At 34.1% G+C, this 26,911-nt stretch overlaps 1 protein-coding gene across 1 annotated transcript; it reads left to right on the forward strand.

Moving 5' to 3' along the window:
* The first annotated feature begins 269 nt into the window (after positions 1 to 269).
* Positions 270 to 22,807, forward strand: LOC110018467 (monodehydroascorbate reductase-like). The gene is made up of 10 exons (XM_020715789.1): positions 270 to 409; positions 936 to 1,007; positions 4,840 to 4,891; positions 10,090 to 10,170; positions 10,596 to 10,714; positions 10,879 to 11,098; positions 11,800 to 11,918; positions 12,003 to 12,128; positions 22,170 to 22,310; positions 22,390 to 22,807. Exons 1-10 carry the CDS (start codon positions 353 to 355, stop codon positions 22,711 to 22,713), a joined length of 1,311 nt encoding a protein of 436 aa, XP_020571448.1. The 5' UTR covers positions 270 to 352; the 3' UTR covers positions 22,714 to 22,807.
* Positions 22,808 to 26,911: the final 4,104 nt, after the last annotated feature.

The raw sequence follows: 26,911 nt of genomic DNA on the forward strand, positions 1-26,911 counted from the left end.
TTAAACTCTCTAAATCTATTATTTTAACATGCAACAACTATATTATGTCAACATTTTTCATTTACAAATTTCTCCAATTTATTTTAGTATTGATTTATTGCAATAAATCAATACAAATTTTTTATTGTTAGAGTTATTTAAAATTAACTTCATTTTATTTTTAGTCATAAAAAGGCGTTTGGGTTTTAACTAATAACTATTTTGTTATTAATCTAATTAAAAAGTTTTAGAGGCGAGATCACAACTAATAAAACTGATTTGGCCGCTGCCCTTCGATCGCCGGCGCTCTATATATTCACTGGTCCCCTTTGCTCATACGGCCGGAGGATAGGTTGTGCCCTTGCGTCGAACAATGGCGGGGAGTGGGAAGCACTTCAAGTATTTGATCCTCGGTGGTGGAGTCGCTGCGGTGAACTCCGATCTCCATTTTCCTATTTTTTTCTCATTTTTATCTTTCCTTGAGATGAGTCGCCGGCCGATTGCTCTAGGGCTGTTTGTTTGCGGGATTATTTCTATTATTGATTATATGTTGCTACGGCTGCATAAATCTTGTTTTCTCTCGTTTTAAGTTAAATTCTGAGATTTGATAAATTTTGAAGGAGTAAGACTGGTTTTTCTTTTCTTTTGCCGAATTAATTTCAGCTGTTAACGCTATCGGGATTTACTGAATTTGGATTTTCAAAACTTGCTGATGGTTTTTCTTTTCTTTTCTTTTGCTATGGGGATTTACTGAATTTGGATTTTCAAAACTTGCTGAATTTAGATTTACAAGATTTGTTGTATGCTACTTGAACTAAACCTACTTGTAGTCAAACAGCCCCTTGGTTGTTAAGATGATGCTATTTTTTCAGTCATTTATACTGGGAATCGATAAAGGCTTTCTTCTCTATTCGTTTCAAATAAATCGGCTAAAAATTTTGCGTGGAATTTTCCAGGGATATGCTGCTAGGGAGTTTGCAAGGCTTGGCGTCAAGTTAGGGGAGTTGGCGATAATTTCAAAAGAGGCGGTATCTGTTTATTATTCTATATTTAAATCTGTTCCTGAAGCAATACTTTGATTGAATTGCTTATTATTCAAAATTCACAAAGTTGATTGATAGATTTGAGTAATATTTATTAAGCTCGGATGTTTAATGAATATCACATTCTGCTTTTGTTATTGTGATCTTGTTGGTCTAACGAGCAACTTAAGGACATTCATATGAACAAATAAGTATGTTATGTTTGTTATCATGCTTCCCTTTAGAAAGACCTTTGGCTGTGTTGCTCTTTGTTTTTACTCTTATTTTTTATGGTACGTAGTAGGAGTGGTATTTGAACATCTATTTGTTCCTGTTTGATGATGTCTAAATGGTGGGACTGTATCTATATTATGCTATGGATTGCCATGCTGATGGAATTAAATTTTATGCTATAGATGGATTGTGTGGGTTTTATTCTCTTTAGTTGTTAACTTAGAGTATTTGGTTCGTGTTTTGTTGGTGTTTATTTATTAGATGCATATTTTTCTGGGGAAATTTTATTTTTATCTTCTCCTTAACATAAGAACACTTCTTTTTCAGCATAAAAAGGCTAGCTACGCAAGTCCTAAAAAGCTTTTTTGATGATTTTGATGAAAAGAAACATTTTTTGTTTTATGATAATATTTATTTAAGTATGCAAATAGGTTCATGCAATCAATTCATGTCTGATTGCTGCTTGTAGTAAGTGGCACTCTTAAGGACATCACGCCTAATATATTGGGAGTGACATCTTCACGAGCAAGGCCAAAGTTTCCTTGTATTAAGCCTTTATTTTGCTATTTTAGGACTTATCCAAGTAAATATGTTAGAGTGATTTTTTCTTTAAAAAGTTTTTCAATATCTTCTATTAAATGTTTTTTTGGTATTTATATTGGTATTTAGTTCACTAAAGAACATTAGCTTTGAAAAATTATTTGCTTCATTAAATCATACAAATATAAAATATTTCATTGTAATTTTTCATTATTGCATGATTAATATTTATAGTTACTTTTAAATTTCAAATATTCATTGGAAAATCGGCGTGAACCTGAATGTATATAGATTGGGACTAACATATGTACATTCAATGTTTGTTTGCAGCCCACTTGATCATATATACATTGATCACAACTGTATTTTCTGTTCTAGATATTGATATATGTTGATCAAGTCAAATTTACTTCCAGCAAATTTTTTTTAAACATAGAAATTTATCCCAAATAGTTTAATTAATACATGGTGAGCATAAGGCTAGTTAGATATTTTTGGGGTGGAATGATAGTTACAAATTTTGAACTTACACTGAGAGTCAAAGAATTCCTCGACATTGCTTCCATTGGGCTCTCACCGGAGACCTATACTCTTGAATTAAAGGAGTATACCACTTGGGACAAAGCCTTTGGTACTCGAATTATTAGGCACACTAGGGGTGGCTGGAGGCTCGTATAATAGCCTTTGGCCATTCCTTTTGAGAATATACATATATATACATATATGTATATGTATATATGCCTTTGTTTGAGTTAGTTTGTGCGTGTGTGTACGTGCATCATACTCAATCCATTTATGGACTTGTAACATCCAGTGTTTCTTTGTGTTTTCCATGAGATTTTTAACAAGCACTAGCATTTGCTGATAACTACCTTTCATAACTTTGCATAAAAAACTAATGAATTTTAGCTTATTTTGGGGACATTCCCTTGAAATTTTGAGTCATATTCCTAGCCCATAAAGCGCAATTTCTACATTCCTACAAGAGTTCTAAAAGCTGGGATGTGTTTCCAACAATACGTCGCACATCTCCTAGCTGAGCATTGCAATTAGTGATTTTTCCTATGCTTGAGGTCTGCTTGAGGTCGGAGGGTTTGGCATTTTCCTCATCTGTAAGAAACTTTTGTGCATGACTTCATTTTTTGTGTTTACAAAGTATGGAGCTAGTGTAAAGCCCAAGAAATAAGGAAGTTGTGGAGCGGATGTAGGCTGGGTTAGGGCTGAACCTAACCATACATCATTTTTGTCTTTTTCATTTTCTTGCATTTCTTTTTATTCCACTTTACTTAGATTGATTGTTTCCTCTTCTATTTACTTGTGTTTTCAGTTAGTTATTCATTTTATGATTCTCATCGATCTCTCCCTTCTTGGGTTTATGCCATAACCATCAATGGTGAATGATGCGGCAGGAGAAATTCTTAATTCTATATCATTATTCAAAATTGAGCAAGCAGTTCGCTTTTCTTGTTCTTGTAAATACACAACCATTTATTTGTTCTGATTCATGATACTACTGTGAATCAGTGATTATTCTAAAGTAAACTCATATCTTTGTCGACACTTAAGGATATACTTGTGTGCTCCAAAATAATCTAAGTTACCATGTAAGACATGGGGGTGATCCCTTAATTTACATTACTTGAAATAGTAGTTAGATTCTCATATTTGGTATGTCCTGCTAAAAAAATTGTAAAAATGATATTAATGGACTAGATGAAATAGCATATATTTGATATGATAGTTCCTCATATTAGCCATCTTTGACGAAGCTCATAATTTATTATATTTAATTTCTAATTTTACAATTTTTGATATGAAGTTGTGCTTGCTATCCATTGTTTATTATTAGTTGAATGATCATAATTTTGTTTAGAATTATGAGTCCACATGCATAAATGAATGTTTGTACATAAAATTACCCAAATACTTCTAGGTGTAATTGTAGACCTTCATATGTGTATTCTTTTTCAACTCTCTTACCTTTTTTATACAACAACAACAAGCTTTTATCCCACTAAGTAAGAGCGGTACATAAATCATTTTTCTTGTTTGTGCCCTGTTATATTTTCATTTAATTCTAATAAAGCTTTTATCCCGCTAAGTAAGAGCGGTACATAAATCATTTTTCTTGATTGTGCCCTGTTATATTTTCATTTAATTCTAATAAATTAAGATCACTTTTTTTTTTTATACAATGATCACAAGTCTTTTTAGGTCAACCTCTGCCTTTCTTAAAATAAGTCAAATCTAAAACACTACTTTTTTAACTGAGTCATCAGATGGTCGATGTATAATGTGACCAAACCATCTAAGGCAATGCTCTCATGGGATGGGTGATCTCCTGAGAAGTTACACTAACAGGGCAAAGCCGTGAAGCCATTAGGCCAAAGCGGACAATGCTTTGATGGGTGAGAGGTCGAGCTGTCACAAATGGTATCAGACCATAACATTAGTCGGAAGATGGTAATTAAGTGTCATGTAGAACAAAGTGCTACGCAATGGGAGCCACATGTTGAACCTTGGATAGGACAAAATGCCACATGGTGGGAGCTACCTTTTATGTTTGTAGGGGTCACCTCTAGAATCTTATCTGCCTGGTGGATGATTCTGGGATACGAGAACTGACGAGGATGTCAGCTACTTAAGTGAGAGAGATTATTAAACCCCCTAAGTAGAATGAAGCCAAACCTTGAAATATCAAGACACTTTTTGATGTAACGGTGGAATTTCATTAGAAACCCCAAAGTTAAGCGTGCTCACATGAAACACTCATAGGTTGGGTGATCTCCTGGGAAGTTACACTAACAGGGTAAAACTGTGAGGCCACTAGGCCAAGAGGACAATACTTTGATGGGTGAGAGTTTCGGCTGTCACAATAGGTGACGTCTAATATGCATGAAACAAACTATGAAACAACCTCTATTGTGTTAGTAAATTGAAAAATTATATGACACTTTTTATATGCTAGGATGGTTTATATATTTCTCTTCATGTCATGTGAATATTATTTTGGCTTCTTGATGAATTTTTTGCTCGCTATTATATACGTTTTATTTTCACACAGGTAGCTCCTTACGAAAGACCAACGCTTAGCAAGGCATACCTTTTTCCTCAAGGTGTTTATGGAATTTGATGTTTTCGTGTGGTTTATTATGTTTTATACTGCTAATTTTATGAAAAGGATAAAACTATCCAGTGCAAAATAAAGTACGGGCCATGTGTTTTGCGTTGTTAAGAAGTGCAAAGCTTCAATGAGGCACATTGAAATTCACTTTGCCCTGGATTCATGTTGCTGAATATAACACCAATGAACAACCCGTATCTTTTGTTTGAATTTTTCTTTTATACGATTATGAAATTATAGTTCAATTATTTGGCTTATTTTTGTATTTTTACTTTCACAGGTTTTATAACTCTTAAATAAATCAGACAAATATTTCAACCTCTTTTGCTCATCATTTGCTCTTAACAACAAATTCAATTTTGTGTTCAGCATGGGTAACAAATATGGTAGTTAGCTTAACAATGAAGTGTGAAAATAGTCCCTTGTATATTTACATAGGGGCATTTTAGTCCCAAAATCTATAAAAATGCCAAATTAGTCCCATACTCTTTTAATTTGGGCTGAAAAAGTCCACAGGGAGGACTGTTTCTTCTCTCATTAAAAGAGTTTCGGGATTAAATTTACATTTTCATAGATTATGGGATTAAAAATGCCCCCTACAAAGAGTCAGAGGACTATTTGATACTCTTCTCATTAGCTTAATTAGTCATTATGAGTTATGTAGTTAATAGGTAGTTACGAGTGCTTAATAGATTTAATGAGTCATTGGATATTTTGTATTATGTATATATTTCACTTTGGAGAGTAATAAAATGCAACCCCCCTTTTTTGTGTTTTTCCTCCTTCTTCCTTAAGCCTATATTTTGAGGAAGTTCCTTATAGGGGGTCAAACATATTTATCCTTGATCCTCTGGGTCGTAACCTAGTGCAATACTTAATATGCTTTAGCATTCACTTTCCAATGGATCTTCATTAGCCATTGTGCTATTTTATAACCTTTGCTGCTAAAATTTTAATTTCGTTGTTCCTGATTTGATTTTTTAACTTTGTTCGCTGTTTTTTAATCATTGCAGGGGACATATATCCCTATCATACAAAATACCTTCACCCCCTTATTTTGTTTATTATCCAATCATTTTCATTTTTCACAAGACTTCTTATACTTCCTAATGTATATATTCTTTTCTTTGTATCTTCTCTAAATGAAAAGCCATCATGTGAAGTTCAATAATTAAAAAAAATGTTGGTAATAAATTTATTCTTAATTCCTCTTCTTCTAGTGTTCTTGAAATTCATTTAATCTCTTCTTCAGTCTCATTCTTGGAGTTCCAAACAGAAATGTGCTTAGACACAGGAAAGAGGAATACCTTGTTCCAGTGGGGTTGGAGATGCAAGTTGATCTCTTAAGCCTCACGAGAGCTGGAGGAGGAGGTTCTTGAGCTTTGGAATGCCTGGTGATGCTTGGTGAGGTGGCTCGATCAAGCTCGTGCTAAATGCACAGGGGCTTGGTCTTTGGAAGGGCTCAAGTGTTATGGAGAGGAGAAGAGCGTACGGGAAGTTTGCTTAGGATCTTAGGAAGGTTTCACATTAGTTAATGGAGGGCGAGGCCCATTCTTGGCCTGAGAGAAAACCGACCTCTTTTGGCTTGGTTTAGCTCAGGCAGGTTATGGTGGACAGGGATGGGTGGTCACCATTAAATAAAAAAGTCCTTGAGGGCCAGGAATGGCTAGAGGCAGCAGGATAAACAGAGAGATGGCTGAGGTGGTCATACATACCACTTGTTTTTGGCTAGCCCAAGGGGTACCAACCTAGCTTTGGGTTGAGATCAAGCACCTCTGGCAAGGCCTAGGGAGCTAGGGAAGGCTGTTGATATAACCAATTTCGGAAAGCTTGCCTACGTATTGAGAAGGATTGGGCTTAGGTTGGCTAATAGGGTGTTATTTCTGAGCTAGCTCAGTTGGTTGGAGTGGGTCTAGGCAGGCTCTCAGGGTCTCCAATTGGCTTTGGTTCAATCAATATGGGCTTGGATTCAATTTAGTGTGAAATGGCTAAGGGAGTTCATTTGGGTTCAAATTAGTTGAAAATCCATTTGAACCCAATTGAACGGTCCCATGGCTAGGGAGTGGTTCAAGAAAATGCATGAAGTCCCTAGCCAATGTTATATTTGATTTCTCATCACGGAGGGAAATTGGTTTAAATTAAAAAAAAAAATGGAGAGTTTAGTTTGTTTTTGATTTCAATTGGTTAAGCTTAGATTTTAATTTGGTCGAAATGGTTCATGTGAACCCATTGGGTCACTTTGAGTCCAAGCCCAATTTGACCTAATTAGGATTCAATTCACCTTAATTTGGGTTCCAATTAATTGAAAAATTCTTTAAGTGTTTGAGTATGTTGAATCCAATTAGATTGAGTTTAATTTTAATTTAATTTAATTAGACCCAATCGAGTCAAAATTGCGTCAAAGCCCAGTTTGACAAGCTATGATTGGGCCTTAGGAGTTATTGAGTTGATTTAATTTTGGATTAGATTTGGTTTAGTTTGGCTCATGCTAATCGAAATGAGTTTATTAGTTTTATTAGATTTAGATTGGTTTTAGAAATTCTTGTGGGAGCATTCTAGGGGATGCAAAAACCTCATCATGGGTTAATGCTGGAGCAGAATACCTCTATCTTCTGCATGCATGGGATCTCAGAGGGAGTGGAATTCACATCCCCTGATTGACTTAGTTAGGGTTCACTAGTTGGGTTCAGGTCTGTCCTAATTGGCTTAGCTTGAAATTGCTTAATGCGAACTTGACCTGAATATTAAACAAATCATAAAGTCTAACCCAAATATAACCCACCCTCAATCCGCTGACCCAAATCCAACCCTTATAACTCATTTAACATAAGACATAACAAATTTTCAAGTCAATTTTGTATGAAATTTGAGTTAGTTTTGGGTCAAATTTGAGTTAATTTTGGGTCAATTTCGAGTAAATTTCAGGTTAATGGGCCAGTTTTGGGTTGATATTGGGTTGGCGAGTCAACCTGAACTTGACCAAACAAATTTAATGGGTTGGGATTTCTAATCTGAAACCGACTTGAAACTTATTTGGATCAACTTGAACCCATGTTTTTGAGTTATGTTCACGTGAAAGGTCAATTTTTGACACCCCTAGAATTTAACAGGAATTCTCTCGCATATGTGGGTGGCCACCAATCCTTTTGGCCCTATTTTTTGCTATTTTTTGAATCAGAATTAGGATTTTTTTTGCTTGAATCAATTTATATGTTATTTCTGATTCTAGGACTATTGCTTATAGGGGTCACGGAGAGTTCAATATGTTCGTAATAAAACTGACCACTTAGAACTATTACTTGAGGAATATTTGAAATCTCGCTCAAATGACCCTTACTAGGCCTTAATTGAGTCCTTTGGTTAAAGAGGCTGACCAAGCCTTTAGATGAGGTTGGATGAATCCAAACTTTATCTTAAAGTCATTAGTTTCATTTAGAGCCAATTATGAGTGATTTGAATTGGTTCAGGTTGGATTAGGTTAAATGGGCCCTTAATGGGCCACCTAGTTACCCTGGGTCGACCAAGGGCCTAAAGGTCTCAAATTGAGTTGAAATCGATCTATAATAGTCTCTAGATGGATTATAAACAATATAAGTCAAAATTTAAAGATTGAGGATAGTTGATCTTGATGTGCTGCACAAGTCAATTGAGGTTGACTTGATCAAATGGAGTTGAATAAGCCTCCCTATGCTCAAGGGAGAGTGAAAAAATTTCTAAGTTCATTAGAAATGGTCCTAAAACATCAAGGTTGATTTTGGGTTAACTTGATGATCTTATGCGGTGCCTAAGAGTCAATTTGAACCTAATCGAACTTAGATTAGATTTTGATTTTCTGTGTTCCAATATGAACTTTCTATTGGACTACTAATCACAATAGATGAGTAAGAGTTCAATTAGAGCTCATTTAAAATGAAAGGGAGGATTGGGTGTCATTAGAAAAAGATCCTAAGTCTATTGGTGATGTTGGGAATTAAATTTACGTTTCCCTCACCAAAACCGATGTCAAAAATTACCTTCAAACCCTAGCTTTCATTTACCCTTTTCATTTTCCCTCCTCTTCTTCTTCATCTCCTTAACTCAGCACTTACTGTTTGGGCACTTGGCTGGAGAGTTACGGAAAAAAAAATGAAGGAAATAAATTTCTTAAGTTTTATTATGTGTTGTAATTTATAGGTATTAATTTATATAACTAATATGCTTACCCTAAGTCCATCAATACCGTTTCCTTAAACTCAATGCATGTATTGCTTGGTAGAATTGGCAATTGAAATGCTGCAGGACATTGATCCTGTGAACTTTGAGTTAAATAAGGGAATAATGTTATTAAATTAGTTTTGGACAAATAATTAAATAAGAAAATTTAATTTTATATAAGCTAGTACACCTAGCTTTTGTATATACATATTCATATCAAATGATAATAAATATATGTAAAATCTTATAAAAAATTAAAAGTCAAAGAAAGGAGACAACTTCAATATGGGTTGAAAACCCATTCGCATTCTTTAGACCCCCAAGCGAAAACTAGTTCTTGCACAATTGCATCATCTCCTCTGCTTTGAATCCTGCAATCTCATGAATTTAAATATTTACTTTATGTCGTGTTTCAAAATTGATTTTCCAGAATTTGATTTATTAGCCAGTTTTTAAGTTTTAGATTTTCAACTAAATTTGTTTTTATTTTATCCTGTTAATGTGGCCATGCCACAATTTGATATCTCTACCTGTCTTAGAATTAATTGGTTTCATTTTGTAGAACCTAATTTGCAATCTTGATCGTATACTTCTGAAAAGGTTTTCGTTCTTTTATGATTATAGTTACTCACCAATATTTTCAGATGAAAGATTGCTTAAGAGGTCATTTGGGATCACTTTTGATTTTTATTTTTTATTTTATTTTATTTTATTTTATCCATTTGGGATCACTTTTGATTTTTATTATTTATTTTATTTTATTTTATTTTATTTTGTTTATGCTTTTATTTGAAATAGAATGTCGTTAGATGTTTTGAGTTTTTTTAAAAACAATTTAATATATTTTTTAAAACAAAAAATAAAAAATATATATTAAATGCACTAAATAAATATGTTTTTAAAATAAAAGCAAAACTAAAAATAAAAAACAAAAAAACAAAACTGATCCCAAACAAACTCTAAGTTTCCATAGTGATGTTTTTTGTGGGTTTTCAGGTGCTGCAAGGCTCCCTGGGTTTCATGTATGTGTTGGGAGTGGTGGAGAGAGACTACTTCCCGAATGGTATTCTGAAAAAGGTGGTTCTTGCTTTCCTAATTTTACCTTTTCTATCCTCAAGGAAAAAATTTAGGGGCATTTAGATACATGTCACACAATTCTAATGTATTTAAATATTTCACGACTAAACTTCTATATTTACGCACAACATTCAAATCATTAATATCACATCTTTTTAAAAGTGAAATACATATTTACACGCATAGGTGTAAAACACCAGAATGCTATGTTTGTAAATATGCAAGTATAGATGTGAGATATGTAAATACATAAGAATTGTGTGCTAGGTATGTAAATTCTCCAAAAATTTAACAGGAGTTTTACAAAGCGATTATTGTCATCTTTAGTTGGGGTATAATGTGAGGTATTCACTACATGCAGCCAAGCCTTTTCTTCGATTTAGTTAATGGATTGTGCTGGTGAATATACTTGTTTTCTAATGCAGGAATAGAGCTGATACTGAGCACTGAAATTGTAAAAGCCGAACTAGCTGCTAACACTCTTACTAGTGTGGCTGGTGCAACTTTCACTTACGACAATTTGATTGTTGCTACCGGTTCAGTGGTATAAAAAATAGACATGCGTGCTTTTCATGCAGCAAACTTTAATATTTACTTATAATGTTTTTGTTTTGATCGCATGCATTTTTGATTAAGCAAGTATTTTTTTTTTTTGCCTTTTAGCCATTTACAACATTCCTGAAGCTAGCTCTTGCTTGTATTATGTAGGCCACGAGGCTTACTGACTTTGGCATTCAAGGGGCAGATAGCAAAAATATTTTTTACTTGAGGGAGATTGATGATGCTGATAAGCTTTTGTCAGCTATACAAGCGAGGAAAAATGCAAAGACTATAATTATTGGAGGTGGATATATTGGACTTGAGCTTGGCGCAGCTCTTAAAATAAATGAACTTGATGTCACTATGGTTTACCCTGAGCCCTGGTGCAGTAAGTTCATCTCCCTCTGCTCATGGGAATAGTGACACTTAGCTTCTTTTTTTTTCCTTTTGCTTCTGCGTTTTCTATAAGCTAGTCATTTTTAGATTTTAATTTAAGATTGAGAAATAAATAGGAAATATTTAATTAAACTCTAGTACACTTTAATTGTGTATACTTCTTAAAGTTCTACTTCATAGTGAAATATTAAACAAGCTATGAGATGAATTTTTAAGGATAGAAGCTTATATCAATATTTTAGGGGCATTTACATATCTCACACCCAAACTTTCATGGTTACACACATATCACTCAAATATTTAATATCACATAAAAAAATAGCACCATTATTTCTTTTAAAAAGTGAAATGCACTTTTTCATGCATAGCTTTAAAGCAACAAAGTGCTACGTATGCAAATGCATAAGAATTGTGTGTTATGTATGTAAATTTATCAATATTTATTAATTAAAAGTAGCGGACATGACCAGTTACATGTAAGTACAAATGGCGTTAATTACAAATAAGGGAAAGCCATTTATGTATTGAATTCCATGCATGAAACTAGCTTATATTTAGTTGAAGGAAGTCATAGACTGGCTCAAATCTATGACCCCTATTCTGGGAATTAGGGAGCATATTGCTTGAGCCTGAGCTCTTTGATCGTTGAGAGAATACTCAAGGCATCTTCTACTCTCTCTGTATTTGCTACAGTGCCTCGACTCTTTACTGCTGGTATTGCTGCTTTCTACGAGGGTTATTATGCAAATAAGGGAATTAAAATAATTAAGGGAACCACAGCGGTTGGTTTTGACTCTGATGCTAATGGGAATGTGAGTTCTTGTCCTTTGCTTCATTTATAATGTATAATGTATTTTACGTCTATTATTTATTGATTAATACCATGAACATGACAGGTTACAACAGTAAAATTGAAGGATGGGAGAGTGTTAGACGCTCATATTGTTGTTGTTGGTGTCGGTGCAAGGCCCCAAACAACTCTTCTAAAAGGCCAAGTTGCTGAAGAGAAAGGAGGAGTTAAGGTTTGATTAAATCTTTTCAAATCACCTTTATTACTCTCATTGATTGCTTCATACCTCAAAAATAGTCCTTGGATGTATTATATTGAATAATGGACAATAGGCAAGTAGATGATGACAAATTTTTAGAGTTAAGGTCGGTGATTAAAATATAGAATTGCCCTAGAAGTTTTTAGTAATAAGAGGAAATCATAGAAATTTGAAGATAAATTTTATAAAATTGCAATTAGACTTGTTATGGGTGGTAGAGTAAAACTATGTAGGGTATTAACGAATGATTGGAGTTGCATATATTGAAGATAAGATAGTTGAAAATAGAGTTAATAGTTTGGAGATTATATAACGAAGGGCATAAAATGCACTCATTAGGTTAATAAAAATAGTTTTGCAAGATTATAATAAAAAAGAAATATACTAGATAACAATCATTGAATTTATTAGAAAATGATCCTTGAAACAAGTTCGATGCTTTAGAAAATACTTACTAGGAATAAATGATTTTTTTTAAGAAGGTTTGCTCCAAATATTTAGGATAAGGCTAATGATCACGAAAATTTGTCATTTCCAAGATTTTCAATAGTTATATAATAGTTTCTATATTGTAGTTGTAATAGAAATGGCATTTTAGTTGCATCCTATTTTTTACATTGCTTTATGGTATTATATCTAAAATATACAGTGATATATCCGTCTCTTATAACTTTGACTTAAGGTCATGTTTACAAGCCAAAAAGGAAACTCACAGTGCATGTTTGCTTCTACTAATGTTTGGTTTCATGAGTTGATGCATGCAACCTATGAGCAGCCTTCGTCTACTAGTGTCCTTTATTTTTTTATTCACGACATATTATCGGATTGTGCCTGAACTTAGGCCGATTGATCTTTTCTGTATTCCCAAACGGGGACCGTATTTATATTCTTAGGAGCAGAACCATAAAGACTTGGTTGTGATTCATCGCACACGTGGTTACAAAGCTATTTGCGTTTAGGTTGGTGCTTATATCTAAAGGAAAAATATTACCTTGTGGCTGCCACTGACAATGGTGATGTTTAGTCCTACGTCACCTTTAAGGCAAAAAGCTTTTTTTTTTTCCCTTCAAAATAAGGATGGGGATGCTATGTTATTATTATAAATATTCAAAATCCTAGGCGGGCAAAGGGTTGTGATTAAATTTCAATGCACACCTCCATAGGATTCCACCCATAGGAGAGGTAATGGCCTAATGGGCTTTTTCCTTTATATATTCGCCTCATAGTTTTATCAATAGAGCTATACATGCCTTTAGTGGCGTGGTGAGGGGGCCGCCTGTTTTATCATGTAGAAATATTCTTCACAAGTTTATGTGATTTTGGAAACTTGGTTAGATTGAAGACCTATACAGATGGTGAGAATCTTCTGGAATCATTCATGTTTCTTATCGTGGTATGAAAAAAATTTTTATTCAAAATTATTTCATGTTTTATTTCTGTTAACATTTATTCTAGGTTTCTATGAAACCTCTTAAGCAAATTAAAGCCCAAGTTTTAAATATCAAGATGTCTTTTGGTGTAATAGTTGGGATTTGATAGACTCTGCAGCGATGCAAATGTTAATCATGCAAATATACGCCCGATCAAGTCGTATATAAATTATGAGTAAGTATATTTTTCTAACAGAAAATATTTTATTTTTCAAAAAGGTGATCTTCTAATTTACCAATCCTAGCTTTAGTTTGAAGTTTCAGAATATTGTGAAGTTCTAGAGGTGTGTGAATCCTAATTTCAAAATAAATTCCTAAATTATAATAAAGAGCCTCTAACCGGAGTGAGATTCTCCCTTGAATTAGATCATACTTTTCCTAAAGATTTCTCCTATAGCTGTCAAATGGGTGTCAGTCATTATTTTGCAAATGTCTTATTAAATTTAATTTCATTAAATTTAATTTAATATAAAGGATATGTAATTTTTTTATTTTGAAAATAGTGATTTTTTAATTTTGAAAAATGAGACCGAATCAATTTCATTTGTCTAATAGTTTACATAATTGTGTCTGATACTACGAATACTATATTTTCCCGAAAGATAAGTGTATATCTCGGCGATGGATCCAATCATACAAAATAAGAGATTTGTGACATTTATTTAGTCTACAAATCTTTTATGTATGACCGACAAGTCCCACGATCTAATATAAAGATTATGTAGGGTTTATTTTACCTGAGTTTTAAATTCCCTATAGCGGCAATCCCCTATAGTTAATTACATCTCAAATGACCGAGGTCAATTGAGAAAACTCTCGATAATGATCAGAGGTATTAGTCTTCAAAAATTTAAGGTTTAGGTTTTAACCGTAGGATGCTGAAAATCAAGTTGGAAAGGATCAAATGAGAGCAGTATTTTAGGAGTCCAAAGGAAGGAAGAGGTAAGCGATGTCACAGGTCCTGAGGAGAACCCTCAGTGACTTCCCAAACTATTCTACTGTGTGGTTGCGTTTTGGAGACGATGTTATTTAAGTATTCAGTTCTGGCAATTTTATTATTTGGGACTTACGCTTGCACAATACTCGATTATGCAAATAGCCCCCCGGAGATAAGAGGGTTTACATCGTACCGAACGACAACCTCAGAACTTAAGGCGAGTTATGACTTACGCTGCACAACATGATCGTGCATGGACCTAAGGATGTGAGGATTTACACCACACTGGGTGAATTACCTTGAAGTTCTATGAATTGTTATTTAGACTAAAAATATTTAGCTGGTGTAGACTTGTTTTGCTATTGTAAAATGACTACCTCTACATGTAGTCCGCTCAAAGCTCCTCATTACAATAGCAGCTCCAAGGTTTATGCATTATGTATTATGATTATTTATGTATCGTGTTTTTTTTATTTTTTTTGTTTTTGTTGGAGTGCTTAGGGGGACTTATTTTATTTTAAGTTAAGCGACGTCGGTTAAGATCCTGCGGTTCTATCACCCCTACATCACTATTTTCTTTTGAATTTACTTGGTCTAAACAAGCCGTTAAACTTATCTAAACAGAAGAAGCCTTAATAATTCTTTTGAATTTAGCTGAAGACATTGATAACATGAAGAGTACTACATGTTATGTTTATACTCTTGGTGATATTGCAGTGTCATGAGACTCAAATCTACAGAAGATAGTTTATTTGTCTACTACAGAAGCTGAGTATATTGTAGTGTCAGAGGCTGCAAATGAGATGATATGACTACAAAGTTTCTTGGAAGAATTGGGTAAGGAGGTTCAAAAGGACTCTTTCTACAGTGATAGTCAGAGCGTCATATTCATTGCCAGGAACCCAACATTTCAATCTAAGACCAAGCACATTCAGCTTAGGTACCACTTCATACGGTCCTTGTTAGATGACGGACAATTGCTACTTGAGAAAATTTGTGAAAGCAAGAATCCTGTTGATATGTTGATTAAGGGTGTTACACTTGAGAAACTGAAGTTGTGCTCGAGTTCAGTTGGTCTTCTAGCTTGAAGATAAGGGTTTTGAGTTGCAGAGGTGAAGGATATCACGTTCGAGGAAAAGAACGATGTAGTCAGTAGACGTACAATCAGTGTATATGTCTCAAATTGAGAGATTTGTTGAGTATTGTGGAGCCCGTTCCACTGTTTAGGCGAGGGTTTCTCATGTTTGACAACAAATATGTTGTTACTTATTTAATCCCTGCGGTTAAAAGCATGCATGCTTTCTCCTTTTGGACCCCGCCAAATCTTCTTCTTACTATTATGATCCCATCTCCCGTATTTTCACATTTAAGGAAGCAAACTATTCACGAATTGGAGAAAGGAAATATTCCTGGGCTTCCTTTTTTGCTTGATGAGCTTTTCGGTGAGGTTTAGAAGGAGCGATTCTTGATTAAAGCAGGCGGTAAGCGACAGGAATACAAAAAGGAATCACAAGGCTTTATTTTTCAGGTCCTTTTCGGTGTGGATCTTGGGTAGAGAAAGAGAGAGAAGTGAGAGAGCTTTTTCTTGTAATCGTTGAGGCGATCGAGTCTTGGGTAGAGAAAGAGAGAGCTTTTTCTTGTAATCGTTGAGGCGATCGACGACGGTGTAAATCCTCAAAGTAATAAAATCTTCTGCAGCTCCGTGGTCGTAGCCAATTTGTCGAACCACGTAAATCTGTGTTTTTGTGTTTTGGTTTGCGAATTTTTTCGTTTCAATTTTTATTTTATTGCCGTCGTTTTTCGCAACAGATTGGGCAATTAAGCTTATTTAAAATATAATCATCATGAGTATATTTTATTATCTGAATATTTTTGAGAAATAATTTTGATAATAGTGTCACTAATGAACTAGTTGTAGCATATGTGAATGACTTTGTACATATTGTGGTAATGAAATTGTTGTATCATATAATGAGTTATGTCAAGAGGCATTTAAACCTTGTTATTAAGATCTAAGTGAGATTGTATCACATAAAGACGATGGTTCATTATTGAACTCCTTAAGGTATGCCGAGTAAATTATGTTGTCTCTAAGAGAAGCCTTTTCAAGTATATCACTGAGGTCAAAAAAGTTGAGCTTAGGATTTGAGGCATGATATATATGTATATATTAGAAGGTAATCGTGCATCAACCTTTGTTAAAAATTGAAATCTTATCAAGCACGATCTTCAGAAATTGATCAATAAGGTTAGGTTGATGATCGGTGACCAAAACATTTATGTGCATGTCCGATATGATAGGAGTCTCAATAATGAGCTCACTAGGGAATGACACAAGTAAACTCTCAAATGTTATGAGAGTACTTGTATCTAACTTGATAGGAAGAGGTGCAATAAAAGCCTTGTTAACATGTATTGAACCTGACCCGTAATTACGTAGTTATTTTATACTTCAAAATATTGTAAAAAAATTTAACATAAATTATATTTAACGGCTAGTGTGAATAAATAAAATGATTTAGAAAATAAATAATAAGTTTTCACGCTATGGATACTACGCAAATATACGCATCGTTTCAAGTAATATAAGACTTTCTTTAAAATCACCGTATCGAACCCACAAGAAAAGCTATAACCTTTTAATAATGACTTAAAAATTTTTTATCTAAATTGCAGATACAAATGATAGGAGAATGATGTCGAGATATTTGTAAAACTAAATTTATGTGCATTCTAAATTTAAGCAGAAAGTAAGAACAAAGTTTAAAAGAGTTCGAGTATTAAGAAAGGATGTTTCCCTTGCAAAGAGATCTTAATCAGTATAGGAATTGAATGATTAAAAACATAAAATGTTGTATTGTGATAAATATGAGTATAAATATTCTTTACCCTCTCTTGGTGCTAGCAATGAACATTGGCCAACCTTAAAATTGTTCCAGCTTATGTAGTAGTGTCAAGTAGATTCTAGCCTCTTATTTTTAGATTACCCACTGTGCCTTCTCTATAAGACCTATTAGAGACCCTTAGATCCAAACCCAAGATCGAAGTGATAAAAGAATTCAACTGTTACCTTAGAAACATCAATTCTACGACAATAAAAAATTATCTCCCTATCTATTTGCACTTCTCCTCGGACAATTGTGATGGCTCTATCCAAAGTTAAGTGTGGTGCTCACTAGTTGAGTGAAATCATAGTCCTCCCAGACCATTATGTTTTACAACGGATTTTAATATCACAAACGATCATTTTGTAAAGTAAATTAAGAATATGTGAAAATATCATCATAAATTTTAAAATAAAAAGAAATATTTAAATCATTCTCATCCCACATGATTAATTCCCATATGTAAGGAGAAAGAAAGAAAAACTACTTAGAATTCATGAAGATAAAACAAAAACACATGATTTGTATTGAAAGTCAACTCTTAATAATAAAAACTCAAACACAAATACAAAGTACTTATTTTATGTCTTATCCCTAAGCAATTCCTGAAGTTTCCTTCAAGCAATCTTCAAACTCTTCTTACACGATCAAAGACTCACAAACTCTTACACACACTCTCACCACTAAGAGCTCACACACCCTCTAAAGCCTCCAAAAGTCCTCTTCAAAAGCCTTATTTCAAACAACCAATTGTCCCATTTAATAGAACTCTGAAAATAACCAAGGGTCACTTCAAACACACTTTCAAAATTCGTTCAAATTCATTATATCTTCTAGAGAAACTGTTTCTGGCTCTATGACGCCACTCTGGGGTGCTATGGCGCCCATAATGTCCGCGAACTGGAGCTATGACGCTCTATGATATTGTGTCATTTTGCTCCATTTTGCCTTATTTTTTTTTAAAGATCCATTCCTTGTACCTGCAAAGGCTGGCGCTATGACGCTCTATGATATTGTGTCATTTTGCCCTTATTTTTTTTTAAAGATCCATTCCTTGTACCTGAAACAAAAAACATTCAAAATATCTTTCTTTAAAGTGTAATATAAAAAAAAGTGCATAAAATGAAAAAAAAATTTTCACTAAAAATGTATATTAAAAACATATAATTTTAAGGTGTATCAATACTAAAAGTAGATAGGGTTCAGGGTCCCCAAGATAGCTAGGTGTCTAAGGCGTTGGATCCTTATTTGCCCGTAGTTGCACCTATACTTTACTATTTCAATGGAAGTGTAAAAAACCAAAAATAAAGTGAAGTGAGGTAGAGAAAGTTGATCCACTAGAGAAGGGACGAGATGACACTAGTATAGAGCATAAAGAAAAAAAGAGGAAGGACTGACCAAACTCCACACTCTCTTAGGGACTATCTATTTATAGGCAGGGGATCTAAGGTCTCAATTGCTATTAGGGAGGCTACAAGAATTGTGGTATATGTATGAAAACTTGCTATTGGGGAGGCTACAAGAATTGTGGTATATGTATGAAAACAATGTGTTGAGACTCAAGAGAATGTAGCCTTTACATAAACCCAAACTTGAACTAATAATTTGTCTTTTGAATAGAGTTGTTGGATCCTTGGGTGGGCCGACCAGCTTTATTTTTTGCGGTAGTATAAGGTCCATTGAGTAGGTATGCATTCAAGGTGAGGTTTTCCTAGAGGCTTAGTTGATGCTTCTTCTTTTTGATGAGTGTGTGAGCCCACCCTGTTGCTAGTAGATTTATGCTTCAAACTCGGCTTAGCGGTTGCTCTTGGGATCATGCTGGCTAGTTTGCCCCTAAGTTAGGCTAGCAATCTCCTATCCCAATCTTGGTGAATGGGTTTGTGCTGATCTCAAGCTTGTACTGAGTTTAGTGTGATGAGCATAAATCCTTGCCGTCCTTTTTGTTAGTTCTGTGCTTTAGGTTGTATACAAAAGGTAGATGGGTTAGGAGTTGAACTAGACACATTAAATTGAAAGCTTACCATTTTTTTTTTTGGTTTGGAGGGGGCTTTTAGGCGTCTTCGAAATCATGTACATGTGCTTGACTCTGTTGTTGGTTTAACAAAACTTGTTTTATCAATTTACTAAAATGTAATTTTTATGATTGAATCTATTATCATTTTTTTGTGATTCTTTCCATTCAGGCAAAATTAAGTTTCTCTCGATCTCCTATTATCAAAACTGAAAAGATATCTCTAAATAACTAAGTAGATTATTCTATGGTTATGGGGTTTAGATTGCCTTGGACAATATATAAAATTTAAAACTTCATTCATCTCTACCTACAGTAGATTTTTTCTCCAAAGTATTTTTCCTTTTCCCAGATGTCATCCCAATTTATTTTGGCATATCCTATCAATTTTAATCTCGCAAAACTAATTCTTTGATGGTCATCCATATTATGCCACTCAAAGAAACCATTCAACTTTTTTAGCCAGCCTAAAAATTTGTTAATATAAGGCTGGTTATAAAATATATAAATTTAAATTTGGGCCTAATTTAGGGGCTGTTTGGTGTCATGAAGAGACGCATGATTAGAATTATCGTACATGTCGAAGCTCTTTTAAAAATATAAAAAAATGCCAAGATGGAAGAATGGGAGAAAAATATACTTGATGATTTGAATTGTACTTGAGTGTCATGAAGGGACGCATGATTAGAAATTATCGTACATGTCGAAGTTCTTTTAAAAATATAAGAAAATGCCAAGATGGAAGAATTGGAGAAAAATATACTTGATGATTTGAATTGTACTTGACTATATAAATTGCCAAGTAAGATGGGTAAGACGGCCTCACAATGGACCAATTAAATTTCACGCTCCTTTCAAATATTTAAATTTTTTTTGTCAAAGCATTTTTTAGCCTCATAAATGCACAAAGAATGTGTATATATATTTGTATTTGTTTGTTTTTTTTTTTTGCAAAATGAAAATATAGAAAAAAAAAACTAAGTTTATACTATAAAATAAATGCAACTGTATTCTTGAGATTGAAGCAATTGCTAACAAATTGCTTTTGTAAGTGAAGATAATCATGCATAAAATTATTTGATCAAAGTAACCACCAAGAAAGTATTATTTCACCTTTATGTTTTAGAAAGACATCCAATATGAGCCTGGGAAATCTTTGTGGATCATATTCTTATATTGTATGGAACCCTTATCTATCAAAAGAGTGGATTAAGCTTTAAGATGGGACGGGCTTTGATTTCATGTGTTGTCACTATTTGGAGGACTTGCAAATTAAATTTTACACTGACTATATAATATTTCAGTATCCTAGATTTCTTTATCACATAGTTATACCAAATAAGAAAAAAAATAATTACAAAGGAAAACAAAAATGTTATGTTTTGATTTGAAGTTGCCTTAATGATGAAATAAAATATCTCCTCTTGAAATGGAAGTATTTTGGTGGAAGAAAAATTTTGGTGTTGAAATCCTATGGTGGTGCCTTTTTGGATTGTTAATTTTTTTCTCTATTAGGACAAATGCTAAATGGTTTTGGAGTGATTTATCTTTGATTTCAAATGATGAAGAGGCGTTTAATAGGTTTAATTATTATTTGAAGATGCAATGAAGGGGTTAATGTTGGTGGGAGACTATGAGAAAAGTTTGATTTTGTGTTATAATTTGTTGTGGATGAATGGATTTTCCTTGATGGAAATGGATGAGGACTTTTATGTTAGAGGTTTTCGATGTTATTGAACTAATGAAGGTTGTTTTTGGTTTATTAGATATATAGATTTGAAGTTATTAACTTTTCTTTTTTAATAAAAATTGGTCACAATAGGTGGATAGTAGTGGTAAGAATTTTGTAAAAAATGATGACTTAGGGTATGTTTGGGACAACTGTAACTGTTTGAAGAAATAACTGTAAAATTGCTGAAGAAAAAATTCTATTCTTCAAAAAACAGCGATGATTATTTCAAAGAAATATATTTATTTTTTTATTTGAAAAAGACAGATCGTAGCTTCCTTGCGGTCGCCGCAGGTTGTCAGATGTGGTGGGAAAACACAGCTTTCAGCTGTAGTTTTTTTGAGAACCCAAACAAAACACAGTTTTGCCACAGGAAAAATTGTGGTGCCGAACACACCCTTAATGTTTGTGAGGGTTGAAGTGATTTAAGGATTTGGAAATATAATGTAGAACATGTTTATAGAGGGAGAGAGATAATGGTTCACAAATCTTTAAATATGCAATGGCCGTGATATTGCTCCTAGAATCAGCCTTTTTCTCAAGTCTGTAAGCTCCGCTTGGATGAAACAGTATGTAATTGGTATAGCCAAAATAGATGTAGAAAGAGTAAAAACAAATGAGAATCTTGGAGAAATTTTTTGATTGATCGAAGCCAAGGGGCTACCAGAAGCGCTTTACGGAACAACCAAGTACCATTCGACAATCTTGAAGAGGTAATAAAGAAGCTTGTATCTGTAACCGGCCAAGGGGCGACCAGAAGCGCTTTACGGAAGAACCAATTCGACAACCTTGAAGAGGTAATAAAGAAGCTTGTATCTGTAACCAAGAGGGCCACAGTACTTTTAGCTTTGCAGACCCGTAGTTTTAAACAACAAAGTGAAGGAAAGAATCTTTCAGATAGGTATGATTACTTAAATGTAGGGTTTGCACATAACAGCCACCTAAAACATTTAAATTCAATGAAGTTGAGGTTACGTTTCAAGATAACTGAAACGTTTCCCGTTGTCTTTTCGTTTTTTCAGACTGATGGTTTCTTCAAGACAAGCGCACCTGGCGTTTATGCTGTAGGCGATATTGCCACCTTCCCTTCAAAATTGTACAAAGAGTTGAGAAGAGTGGAGCATGTCGACCATTCAAGAAAATCCGCACAGCAGGCTGTAAAGGCACGATCGAAATTCCTTACTCCCGAAACCTGCTTCTGATCCGAAATCTCATCATTCCTTCTGAATCTCTCATCCACAGGCCATTAAAGCAATCGAAGCAGGCCGAAGTGTGGAAGAATACGATTACCTGCCTTATTTCTACTCCCGTGCATTTGACCTATCCTGGCAATTCTATGGAGACAACATCGGCGACGCGGTTCTGTTTGGTGACGCCGATCCCTCGTCTTCTAAGCCGAAATTTGGCTCATATTGGATCAAAGATGGTAAGATCGTCGGCGCATTTCTTGAATCTGGTTCGCCTGAGGAGAATCAGGTCATTGCGAAGATAGCCAGGCTCCAGCCACCTGCACCGGACCTCCGGCAGCTCCAGAGTGACGGCCTTTCGTTTGCGTCGAAGCTCTGATCCGCTTCATCCCTATGGTTGGTTTTATGGAAAGAATTTGTGCCAGAATATTTCGATTAAATTTTGGTAAGGTCCAATTTCAAAATTTGTTTAATATGCTTTGATGTTTGTGCAATAAATACAGAATTAGTGCGCGCTCTTCTCTGCAGTACGGAAAAAAATTAAGATGTGCGTAACAGGGCTCCTTACATAATAAACGTTATATGAGCGTTATATCAGCATTATATTCGATATAACTTCTATATAACTTACAAATACATGAAAACAAAAATGCGAAATTTATTTGTAAGTTAAAGTATCTTACAGATAAGTTATATAGAGATTATATGGAGGTTACAAGGGATATAACGCGAATATAATGCTGATATAACGCCCATATAACCTCCATTATGTATGCAACGCTGCGTACGTCTTGCGCACACAAATTTTTTCCCTACTGTACTGTGAGGTACCGGTTGAATTACAGGCTAAGCATTTGAAAAATTATTATTTACAAATGAAGCAACTTCCATTCATTTTATAAATTCTCTCTCAAATATCAAAATTAATGATAAAATCTCTACTCATATTTTTATTTTTTTATCAAATTCTCAATGATTTGATCGTGATAATTGCAAATAATGAGTTTTTTACATATCAGCCACCCAAAAAATGAGTATAATTTTGACCACCTAAATTTTAAATATAACATTTTAAATCACCAAAAATTTTCACTCAAGTCTTGTCCAGTGGGCAAAGAAGGGTGGATATAATGAAAAAAATTGCACAAATATTATATTTGCAGTTTGGTACTTTAAAATATTATACTCAATATTTTGCATTGTTTTTATGTAAAAATCTCAAATAATAAATGTTGTAGTGATATTTGTTTTTCTTAACCCTACATAATGATGAAATATTTATGTAAACCCTACATAAGGATTTCTGTAATATATATATATATATATAATCTGTGTTAAATGTGTATATGCAAAATGTGCATTTCACATTTTAGTTATTAAAATAATTATATTTTTTTTCTGTGAAACGAAAATTTTTGGTGTTATAGATTTAAAATATAAACTTTTAAAGTCTTAAATATAAATATATAAACACGGACTTTGGGGGTATGTAAATGTCTCGATTTCTTTTTGAAGTTGATAAAAAAATTAATTTTCTCACATCACTAAATAATGTTAAAAGCAATTTATCACTGAATTTAACAAAAAAAAATGTTTATATGCCATTCGGCGATTTAATACAATTTTTCTTCTTTAAAAACTCATCTAGAAAAAAATAGGATTGTACTGTGACTAATTCGAGTGAAGATTAAGTTCACCCTAAGGGTTTGTTTGGGACAGTTAAAGGTTATTAGAAAATAGATATGAAGCTGCTGAATAATAATTTGATGTTAAAAAAATTGGGGTGGCTATTATAATTTTTCTTTTTTAAGTTAGACTGCAGCTAGAAAGTTATCACCACACCTAATGAGAAGTGGTGGAAAAATACAGATTTCAGCTGTATCATTTTGAGAACGCTATGAAAATGCAGTTTATCCTAACAGACAAAACTGTGGTGAAGTGTCTTGATGCTGCCGCACTGTTGCCTCAAAACGGATGCTAAATCAACAATTTAACTATCAATTTCTTATATTTTTAAATTTCACTGACATAATTATTCTTTTCATTTCCGAGAAAATTAGTTGAAGATAATTTAACGAATTCTAAGATGTCTGATTCGAATGCTTATATTGCCCTAAATCAACAATTTATATATATGTATTTTTTGCATAAAATCATTACAATAATTATAAGTTATGTCATATATAAATCATAACCTCAATCACCCCGAAAATCACATCAATTTAAGCACGCAATATTATAAATTCAATAAAAAAAATGTAAATAAAATCGGCATGTAGCCTCAATTTTGACCTTTGATCAAGCAAAATTAACATATTAATTTAATAATTAGTATATCCCATGGTTGACTATTGGGACACACACATTGGAGAAATTATTGCGTACGGACACCGCATGCATCTTTGGTTGACTATTGGGACGCACACATTGGATAAATTATTGCGTACGGACACCGCATGCATCTCTACATGCGGTGTTCGATCCTGACCGTAGATCACGGTGATCTACGGTCATGATTATTTCCGCTTTACATCGGGACCGTAGATCAGGTGATTTAGGGTCCGGATCGAACACTGCACGCAGCTTGTGTGCGGTGTCCGATCCGTATGGAATGATTTTTCCACACATTGTGGCGCATTGGGTCATTGGGATTTTTTTTATTTTAATTCTAAATTATTTATTTATTTAGTTCTTTTTCAATTAAGACTTTCCTAAGATTTTAAAATAATAATAATTTAATTCAGTTCTTAGAAGAATGATTTGAGTTTGACTTCTCGAAGGGCACGTGAAACCCTTTTAGAGAATTGGTCATATTTTATATATTTTTGGTATTTTTATGGCAATGACGTGTTGTCCTTTTGAAAATAGAACGTCTTGTGATGTGTTTGTCGGCGCTTGTTTGCATCTTGTTTATATATTTTTTTTATTGCACAATTCACCTTTTGAAAAAAAAAAAATTGCTTTTTGCATGGTTTTAGAATAAAAAATGACACAAAAGGATCATTTTTAAAAATCAGCGCATTGTTTGAATAGAATTAAGAACAATGAAGGAGTATATGGGTGGAAGTGGAGGAATTGGGGTTATAGGCACTTCCTTGGGAGGAAATTTTTCATATTGTACTCGTGCTCTCGAAAAACGTGCATCTTTTTTTCACTGATCTGCTATGTAGTGTTTTTTTTGGATTTTAGTAAATTAAATATTTTCTCATTATATTGCTGTTGCAAACAACTCGACTGCGTGTGGTTGAAATGATCATTTTTTCACAAACAACTACAAATAAGCTGTTTACAAAACACACAAACCAAACAGCTAAACAATTTATTAAAAACAAGGGCAAAATGATCATTTATCTAGAATCAACTGTTTTCCAGACGCACAAACCAAACAACCAGACAGCTTATCTGGACCAGCTGCTCATTAGCAAATTATCAGGATAAGCTGCTTATCAGCAGAAGCTAGATAAACTGCAACTGTCCCAAATAGACCATAATATGTGAAGATTTTGTGATTTGAAACGGTGAGATAATGGTGTGTTTCAAAGAACTTTTGGCGACATTCCTTTGCCAAAAAGACGCAATGCGGCTTTCTCCATGTTCACTCAGACGGAACCGAACTATACTGCCCTCTCAACTGAAACCTTAGAATGTTGCATGATGTTATTATAATTTTACATAATTGAATGTATTTTAATCATTAGCACCCATTTTTTTATGAGAATATATATATATATATATATATATATATTGATATGTGCAAGAAAATTCACAACAATAGAATAATGGATTATTGTCTTAGAGTTGCACGAAAATTCAACACACACAGATAACGGAAGGGAAATAAGCATGAAGAGATACTTCGACTTTTTATGTGGAAAACCCTTGAAAGAGGGAAAAACCACGGGGTCTAGTTCAGTTAAAAAAATTCACTATTAATAATGAGCACAAGTCTATTCTTCTCATAAATTAGGGAAGAGTGAATTACAAAGTTATATAACTATAATCTGGCTGCAGTTCTTGGTGACAATATGTTACAAGGATCATTGTTGATTGTTGTGAATGTAGCAGTCCGTCGTGAGTATTGTAGATGGTTCCTCCAAAAGTATTGATTAGCCAAAAAAACCTTAGTAAGCAGTTACAGGAGCTGTGGACTACATTGGTCGTACTGGCGAGAATGAATGACGTCTGTAGGCCGTCAGGGCTGAAGTCGGGAGTTGCATGAGCTGATGACCACATAGTTCGTTTGGGTGAGTAAGAATGACATCTGTAGTTCGTGGGGGTCAGAGTATGGAGCTGCACGAGCTGTGGACCAGGTAGTCTATAGGGCCAATATCAATGACTTGCATAGGCCGCGGGGGTCAGAGTCAGGAGCTGCACGAGCTGTAAACCACGTAGGTCATTGTTGACACATGAACCGTAGTGATGAGCTCATGTCCCATGACGATGACTGATGATGTCTGGTTGGTGGTGATCAACGATGATTGGTGGTGCTCGACGGTGATGATCGACAGTGGCTGACGACGATCGACGGGTGTTAACAACGGCCGACAGTGGCCGATGGAGATCGGCGGGGCTCCCCG

The sequence above is a fragment of the Phalaenopsis equestris genome, unplaced genomic scaffold, assembly GCF_001263595.1.
Source record: "Phalaenopsis equestris unplaced genomic scaffold, ASM126359v1 Scaffold000022, whole genome shotgun sequence".
In the NCBI taxonomy this organism is placed as follows: Eukaryota; Viridiplantae; Streptophyta; class Magnoliopsida; order Asparagales; family Orchidaceae; genus Phalaenopsis; species Phalaenopsis equestris.

What these genes read in the sequence shown, in the direction of transcription:
- LOC110018467 (XM_020715789.1), top strand. Translation starts at nt 353, where the DNA reads ATGGCGGGGAGTGGGAAGCACTTCAAGTATTTGATCCTCGGTGGTGGA. An exon ending in TTGTTGCTACCGGTTCAGTG is followed by an intron (nt 10,715 to 10,878) that starts GTATAAAAAATA and finishes TGTATTATGTAG; the next exon opens with GCCACGAGGCTTACTGACTT. An exon ending in ACTCTGATGCTAATGGGAAT is followed by an intron (nt 11,919 to 12,002) that starts GTGAGTTCTTGT and finishes TGAACATGACAG; the next exon opens with GTTACAACAGTAAAATTGAA.